This window comes from Anas acuta, chromosome W (genome assembly GCF_963932015.1).
Source record: "Anas acuta chromosome W, bAnaAcu1.1, whole genome shotgun sequence".
Classification (NCBI taxonomy): Eukaryota; Metazoa; Chordata; class Aves; order Anseriformes; family Anatidae; genus Anas; species Anas acuta.
In genome coordinates, this window is record NC_089016.1 from 23,602,644 (window position 1) to 23,610,901 (window position 8,258).

Consider the following 8,258-nt stretch of genomic DNA (forward strand, 5'->3'; position numbering starts at 1 on the left):
ACTCACGGGCTTCGCTTTCCCGTTTCTCTCCCCATCCCAGAGAGGGAGGGGAGAGGGTGAGCGAACGGCTGTGTGGTGTTTAGCTGCCGGCCGGGTTAAACCACAACAGAAGGAAAAGCTGTAAATGAACTTGTGAAAGAAACGAAGAAAATTGCACATGCCCCAGTTCAAACTCGCAATGGAATCGAGCTAGGAGGATTATCGGGGGGGGGGGGGGGCTTTATGGGTGTTGATTGGCTTACTAAAAGTGGGATGGTTGTACTGGGGGGATATGTGGAGGATTTTAATAATTCCATGTTTTACCAGACCAATACACTCGGTTATACAAGGAATGCAAATACCTGCGGTACCTGTTGTGGGAATAGAAATGTTGTTTTTGCAGAGTTCCGTTGTTTAGAGGGAAGGAACTTGGTACTGAGATATGCTTGCAGTGATAAGAAGCTTAGCAGGCGACCTCGTAAAATGCAGACAACCGGACTCCTTAGGACAATTAGGTGAAAATGGCGGTGTCAAGTCAGATAAGTGAAGAAACATTACCACATCAGATAGGTTGTGAACCTGGATTACCCCCTCAGTGGGGAAACAGGGGAGGGTCCTGTCATCAAAAAGCGTATAAACTGTGTTTTGGAACTAGTAGGCGCGCTCTCCTGCTTGTGGGGCGCCCGCCATTGCAATCAATCGCGAGTAAATTACTACTTCGCTGAGATCCTCGCCTGAGCCTAAGCTATCGGCTACGGAGCGTTTCTCACCCTCCCTTCCAACCCAAGCCACGCTCTGATTCTATGAGCGGAGCGCCTGTTCTGTGGAGCTCGTTTCCCAGCCGTGCAGGGCCCAGATTCCCTCCGCGGAGCCGCCCAGCCCGTTTTCGGGCGCCCACTTCCTCCCTCCCGGTCGGCTCCCTCCGCGCCCCGAGGGCACGCGACCTCCCTGAGCGCCGATAAGCACCGGGTCGACGGGAGCGGAGCCGCCGAGAGGGCGGGGACAAGGGAAGAGGGCAGGCGAGGCAGCCAATCGAGGCGCGGGGGCGGTCGGCGGCGATCTGTCGGCCCAATGAGCGCCGCGGAGGGCCGGGCCGAGTGCGGGAAGTGAGGGGGCGTTGTACCGAGCGGGCGCCGTCATGGCCGACGGGATTGTTAGGGCGCAGGCCGCCTGGCCCGGTGGCGGCGCTGCCGCTGCTTTCGGAGAGGTCGCCTGCAAGGGCAAGGAGGTCCCCGCCAACGTTCTCCGTGAGGATGAGCGGTCGTGGACGAGGAGGTAGCCGCGGCGTTGTTGTGCGAGTCTTTCCTTCCTTTCCCTCGGCCGCTCGCAGGCCCTCTGAAACGAGGGCCCGTCGCGGGTCCCGGGAGTGCGGCAGGGCGGGTGGTGGCCTTGCTGCGGGAGGGAGGGAGGGACGGTCGGTCGGTCGGTCGGTCGGTCGGGGTCTCTCCGGCTCGTGGCGCTCTCTACTGCAGCGCCTCTAAAACGCCGCGCTTCTTCGGTGCCTGCCCCCGGGGTGCCACGGCGCGTACTGGGTCGCCGGCGCAGTCGGTCTCCTTGGGGGTTCGGACTGTATGCATATAGGCAGTGAGCATCGCAGTAGTGACCGTAATCAGTCGTTTCTGCGCTGCTGATAGCCTTGCAGAGACGCCCCGGCTCGGCTGTGCTAGGCTTTGGTTATGGCACCACCCCCACCGCGCACACGAGCGCACGCTCTCTCCAAAGTGGCTTGTGAAAGGGAAGAATTGCAGCTTTACCTAGCTTTCTTAAACGCCTAGAAACCAGTCAATCCCGCAGGCTGCGAGAGCTTCCCAGCTCTCATTTCCGTGCTGGAGGTGGGCCGTGATAAGAGCATGCTGGCAAGGTTCACTGATGCTGGTGCGCCGCAACGTGCTAGGAGCTAAGTGAGCAGCTGCGGAGAGTTATGAAAAAGTTGCAGATGTTATCTGCAAGGTGCTAACTTTAAGTTAGTGTCCAGCCTAACCGTTGTTGCTGTTCTTAAATTTGAAATGCTAAAGATAGGACAGTTAGGGATTTCCTCTGCTTCTGACGGCAGGGTTTATCTGCAGCGTGGAAAACAGGCCCTTAGTGAAAGGGGCTGCATTGCCCGCTCTGCGTGCTGACTCGTAGAATGGTTAGGCTTGGAAGGCACCCTTAAAGATCATCTAGCCCAACCCGCCTGCCGCGGTCAGGGACGTGTTTCACTAGATCGGGTTGCTCAAAGCGTTGACGCGTTGCTTGGAACAGCGCTTTCTTAATAGGTCTCGGTAATGTTGCAGCTGCCGCCCGTTTGGAGTACTGGAAGCGTTCAACTGCTCTCCGGAAACCATGCTTGCGGTAGCGCCCTGCCTTTACGAAAGGGCGCGTTTCCTGTCTCCTTCGTGTTGAAGGCTGCGCGAGGAGTCTGTGTGTGTGTGTGTGTGTGTGTGTGTGTGTGCGCGTGCGCGCATCTGTTTTGACTTGGCCGTACTGGCTGCAGCAACGTATGTAACATGAACGCTGTGCTTGATTGGAGAACCAGGCCGTTAACTTGAGTCTGATGAGTGACTTGAGAGCAGACAACCTACTCTGACCGCTCTTAGTGCGACACGTTTCCTGGAGGACGAATTAGTTGCAGTTTCTCGCTTGGTCTTAACTTGAGGCGGGGGGAGGGGGCGGGGGGCTTAGAACCACTTCTGGAGCGTAGTTGGCTCTAGCGAGTGGTCTTGAATTTGCTTAGCTCACTGTACCGAAGGCCTGTTTCACGGTTGAGCGATGTTATAGGGAGGAGTGTGAGGAAGGCTTATAATTCTCGATTGTCGTGCAGTGAAAGGCGATGGTGAGTAAGAAGTACAAAGCATCTGTGGAATCGAGTCTTATCGGCAGTGTTTCAGTCGCATCTAAAACAAATAAAAATAGCGGAAGTCGCTAACCTGAAGTACTCGGCTGTCTCGCTGCCCCCGTCACCTTGCGCGCTGGATCCTGCTTCTGGTGCCATATGCAGTTTCTGTCTGCTGGTGATTTGGGGAGTTCCCTCGCAATTAGTTGCGAGTTGATGGTTTCCTACAGGTCGGTGGTATTCGTGTTTCGAAGGTGATGCCTTGGCCTCGGTCTGGAGGTGTCTGACGTCAGGCCGGCCGTAACGGGCTAATTTGGAACGTTCCTTCCCCTGAGTAGGTGGCGTTCTCGAGGACGGAGAGTTAATACGGCCTCAGCCGGATTACTCCAGGTTCTTTGAAGATGCCTTCCTGCTTCTGGCCGAGGCAACATTTGGACGTAACCGAAGGACGGTTAGCCATTGTTTGCCGCTTGTGTGTCTTGTGCGTAGAAGGTAGAGAACTTTGCCTATTCAAAGCTCGCTTAAGAAGAATGGCTGTTTTGTCGTGCGCGTTTGGGGCGCCTGATAATCTGCTTTGGTAGGGCGAGTTCAGTGGGGCATAGTGATTTGCTTAAGCTGTTGCCTTTCTCTGAAGCCGACTACGTTTTAACTGTTTACTCTTCCTCCAGTGCCTTGCGTTCCGTGATAGTTCGCCTCAGGCTCCAGTGTTTTTTCCTAGTCCTTCCTGAGAAGGTAGTTGTCCGGTTATGTGAAGCAGAAGATTCTGGCGGACCCGTGAGTACTGTGGGAGCTTTCTGTTCGCTAGGCTGGCTGTACCTGTAACTGGTTTGTAACTTCCTAGACTCTTTCCCGTCCCCTCTTTTCCTCTGGATGTTGCAGAGGGGCGCACAGTAGGCTATTTGGGGTTGTCCGATGCTGTAGTCTTTCGCCTCTAGCTTGTAATGGAGCTGAGCTTTTTGACTGAGAGCAGTGATATAAAGCGATGCTCGTCTCCAGCTACGCGCTTGCAGTGCAAAAAGCAGCGTTGTTCCGACGTGCGGTCTGATGCCCGTTTTCACGGTTTCCGGACAGCGGGGGTGGTGCCTTGACTATGCAGAAGAGGGCTTGGGGTTTGGTCAGGTCAGAGGCGAGGAAAGGGAAAGCTGTTTGAGCGGCGCTTGGGTGTTTGTTTTGCTGTTAGCTATGCAAGTCAAGTTCCAAGGCTCTGTGAGCTCACGCAAGAGAAAAGGCACCGTGAAGCTTTTATTTTCCGCCAGAGCGGCTTACGTTGCCCGAAGCTATGACGGGGGCTTTAAGCCCCGAGACAAATTCAGCTTCTGTGACTGTTTTGTAGTCTGTTACTGTCTAGAGGGTAATTCAAAGAGCAGCGGTTGAATTGTGAAGGATTAGCTAACCGTGTTCTGTGGGTGGTTCTCTGCTCGCGTTCATTCTGTGCGTCGTGGCGCAGCACGTTAGGTGACGTTATTTCCTTTTTCCAGCTTCTTGGGCGTTTCGTGGTTGTTGGCAAGAAGTGTGCTGCTAACCTGGACCTGACCAATGGATTCCGGATGGCTGTGAATGCCCACCCTCGGGCCCTTCAGACTATCGCCGCCGAATAGGTTTCATATGTTGCCCATCAGTCTAGCCCCTGTTGATGTTTGATTTATTATTTTTTTTGGACGGCTGTCTATGGAGGGTAAGAAAGAGCTTTGAGCAGCGTTTGCACAATAAAGATGGAGCATGGGGATATCACCTCTGTCTTGCGTGTCTTACCGATGGAAATAGTTCCGCAAGTTAAAACGGCGTCTCCCTGGAGCGCACGTGTGTAGAATGTTTTGGTCCGTTGACAGTGTCGTGTAGGTGGTGGTTTGCCCATTCATTTGGAACGCGAAGCTAGAAGCGCTCGGCGGTCCTGTGGGTCTCCGTCTTCCTAAGACGATCTAGGATGTGCTGTGTGTTTGAGGCCTTGCTATCTTCCCCCTGCTCCCAAATAAAAGGGCACGCTTTTATTGCGAAATAGCCGTGTTGAGGACTGGCAGATGTAGAACCAGAGAAGAATAAGGTTGGAAGAAAGCTTCCAGGCATTGTCTGTTGTCTGCCCCTGTCCCGAGGAGGAGGCAGAACAAGCTCTACCGGGTGTGATTTCTGACAGGTGCTTGTCAGCCTGTTCTTGACTACCCTAGGAGTTTTGCTACCGCTTTCTTTTCAGTCCTCCTCGTGGCTTTCGCAACTTTGAGAAGGAATTCCTCCCACAGGATGTAGAAGGCTCTGGGATTCTTGAGTCGGCTTCTGATAAGTTCGAGACTCGGCTGCCGTTCTCTTTATTTTTTTTTGCATTTATTTTTAGTGTCTTTTTTTTTTCCCCTAAACGAAGTCCGTTGTTCAGTAACTAGAAGAAGGATTAGGTAAAGGCACCATAAGGCTTTTAAATGCGATCACCTCTCGTGCTTTGTTAGACCTCTGGCTTCGCTCTGCTCCTTGTTTAATCGCGATTACATTCAAGGCTTACTGGAGCGTGGGAACGTTAAAATGCTATTAAATACTCTTAGTGTTTGAAACTTGCTAAATGAGATGATTTTTGTGACTCCGTTCCTCATAAAGAAACTTGATTCGTTAGCAGGAGAAATGATCTTTGTTACTGGATCTGTTTGCGGGGTTAACGATTGCAGCTGTGAATGACTAAAGTCTTTTGAGGAAGCTGAATGATAAAAACCAAACCAAGAAACAGCCCTTGGTCTACTCGAAATAATATAGGATTTGCCGTTTGTGGGGTCACGTGAAAATAGTCGTGCAAGTCAACTAGTTTGGGGGGGAGGGGTGGGTGAAGGTGGAGATGCTGTTGCCCTTTCAGAGAAAGCTTCTTAAGTTGGCACTTGACCAACTGTTCTATTTCCGTATTTTCCCTTGGTCTCTTTCATTGATCTGTTTTGTTGACCTAGAAGAGCCGATGGAACTGCTCAAAGAAACGTGCTCAAGTGGACCTTGAGTAAGTATTTACATGTTCAACTGTTCCCCGGTCGGTCTAGCTAATGCTATCAGCGCTTGTATTCTTTTACAAAAGATGTTTAATTCCCGAGACAGTAGAGGAGGAAGACCACTGGTAATCTCTCTGCTTAAGAGGCACTGTTAGGCAACCGCAGAAGGCGAAGAAACTTGCCCCCGAGGCACCAATCTGACCCTTCTTTTAGCCTGTATGCTTTCAAAGAGCATATCATAGAAGCATAGATTGGGCAGGGTTGCCAACCACTAGAACAGGCTGCCCAGAGCTGCATCCAGCCTGGCCTTGAACGCCTCCAGGGATGGGGCATCCACGACCTCCCTGGGCAACCCGTTCCGGTGCCTCACCACCCTCTGAGTGAAAAACTTTCTCCTAATATCTAACCTAAATCTCCCCTGTCTTAGTTTAAAACCACTCCCCCTTGTCCTATCGCTATCAACGCGTGTATTTTTACTCCTGTTTATACAGAATCACAGAATCGTAGGGGTTGGAAGGGACCTCAAGAGATCATCGGGTCCAACCCCCCTGCCAAAGCAGGTTCCCTAGAGCAGGCTGCCCAGGTAGGCGTCCAGACGGGCCTTGAACATCTCCAGAGAAGGAGACTCCACAACCTCCCTGGGCAGCCTGTTCCAGTGCTCCGTCACCCGCACCGTGAAGCTGTTCTTTCGCACATTGGTGCGGAACTTCCTGTGGTGGCTTTACCGTGCTAGGCAGCTAAACACCACAACCGCTCTCTCGCTCCCCCTCCTTAGATGAGGAGGGGAAGAAGTAAAGGAAAGAACAACTCACGGGTTGAGATGAGGATAATTGAATTAAAGGGAAAAAATAATAATCTTTCCTTGATAATAATAACGATTATTATTATTAACTAAACAATTTAATTAAAGGGGGAAAAAAAGGGAAAGGGAAAAAAGGAAAAAACCAAAACGAATAAAGGCTACGTGGAAGTGCAGAGGAAAGAAATTACTCTCTACTTCCCACAAATGAGCGATGCTTGACCACGTCCTTGAAGCAGGGCCTCAACACGCGTAGCCGGTGTTCGGGAGGAAGACCGACGTTTTCACAAGGAGAGCCCAGCCTTCCCCTCTTCTTCCTGTTTCCACCTTTTATTGCTGAGTGTGACATCGTACGGTATGGAATATCCCTTTGGTTGGTTGAAGTCAGCTGCCCTGGTGATGTTTGTCTTCTCGCTTTTTTGCCCACCCCCTAGGAGGGTTAGAGAGAGTCCTGATGCTGTGCCAGCGCTGCTCGGCAGTAGACGCAACACTGGTGTGATACCACTGCTGTTCTAGCTACAAGTGCAGAGCACAGCACTGTATGGGCTGCTGCAGGGAAAGTTAACATCCCAGCCAGACCCAGTACAGGCCGTTGCCCCTTGTCCTATCCCCACTAACCACTGCAAAGAGGGTGGCGAAATCCCACTGTCTCCCACGCTGAAGGTATTTGTAAACATTGATAAGATCCCCTCTCAGTCTTCTCTTCTCCAGGCTGAACAGACCCAGGTCTCTCAGTCTTTGCTCATAGGGAAGATGCTCCAGGCCCCGTATCATCTTTGTTGCCCTCCGCTGGACTCTTTCCAGGAGATCCTTGTCTTTTTTTGTACCGGGGAGCCCAGAACTGGACACAGTACTCCAGGTGAGGCCTGCCCAGGGCAGAGTAGAGGGGGAGGATCACCTCCCTTGACCTGCTGGCCACGCTCCTTTTAATGCACGCCAGGATCCCATTGGCCTTCTTGGCCACCAGGGCGCACTGCTGGCTCGTGGTCAACCTGTCGTCCACCAGGACCCGCAGGTCCTTCTCCGCAGAGCTCCTCTCCAGCAGGTCATCCCCCAGCCTGTACTGATACATGCGGTTGTTCCTTCCCAGGTGCAGGACTCTACACTTGCTCTTGTTAAACTTCATTTGGTTTCTTCCCGCCCAGCTCTCCAGCCCGCCCAGGTCTCGCTGAATGGCAGCACAGCCTTCTGGCGTGTCGGCCACTCCTCCCAGCTTTGTATCATGGGCGTACTTGCGGAGGGTGGACACTGTTCGCTCATCAAGGTCGTCGATGAAGATGTTGAACAAGACCGGACCCGGCACCGACCCCTGGGGAACACCGCTAGTCACAGATCTCCAGCCGGACTCTGCGCCGCCGATCGCCACCCTCTGAGCTCGGCCAGTCAGCCAGTTCTCAACCCACCTTACCGTCCACTTGTCTATCCCACGCCTTCTCAGCTTTGCTAGCAGGGTGTCGTGGGAGACAGTGTCAAAAGCCTTGCTAAAGTCAAGGTAGATGACGTCCGCTGCTCTCCCTCCATCAACCCAGCTGGTGATGCCATCATAGAAGGCTACGAGGTTGGTCGAGCACGATTTCCCCTTGGTGAATCCATGCTGACTACTCCTCATAACTTTCTTCTCTTCCAGTGGCTTGGAGATGGCATCCGGAACAAGCTGTTCCAACAGCTTTCCAGGGACAGAGGTGAGACTGACCTTTCCAAGAGCTCCACA

General features: G+C 52.7%; 1 protein-coding gene across 1 annotated transcript; it reads left to right on the top strand.

Annotated features, from left to right (window-relative positions):
- Positions 1–1,111: 1,111 nt before the first annotated feature.
- Positions 1,112–4,437, top strand: LOC137847281 (adenosine 5'-monophosphoramidase HINT1-like). Its single transcript, XM_068665570.1, has 3 exons — positions 1,112–1,254; positions 3,463–3,568; positions 4,273–4,437. The coding sequence occupies exons 1-3, from the start codon at positions 1,118–1,120 to the stop codon at positions 4,390–4,392; spliced, it is 363 nt and encodes a 120-aa protein (XP_068521671.1). The 5' UTR covers positions 1,112–1,117; the 3' UTR covers positions 4,393–4,437.
- Positions 4,438–8,258: the final 3,821 nt, after the last annotated feature.

Excerpts from the sequence above, each read along its gene's own strand:
- LOC137847281 (XM_068665570.1), top strand. The coding sequence starts at position 1,118 with ATGGCCGACGGGATTGTTAGGGCGCAGGCCGCCTGGCCCGGTGGCGGC. Across the intron at positions 1,255-3,462 it reads GAGCGGTCGTGGACGAGGAG|TGCCTTGCGTTCCGTGATAG; the intron begins GTAGCCGCGGCG and ends CTCTTCCTCCAG. Across the intron at positions 3,569-4,272 it reads CAGAAGATTCTGGCGGACCC|CTTCTTGGGCGTTTCGTGGT; the intron begins GTGAGTACTGTG and ends TCCTTTTTCCAG.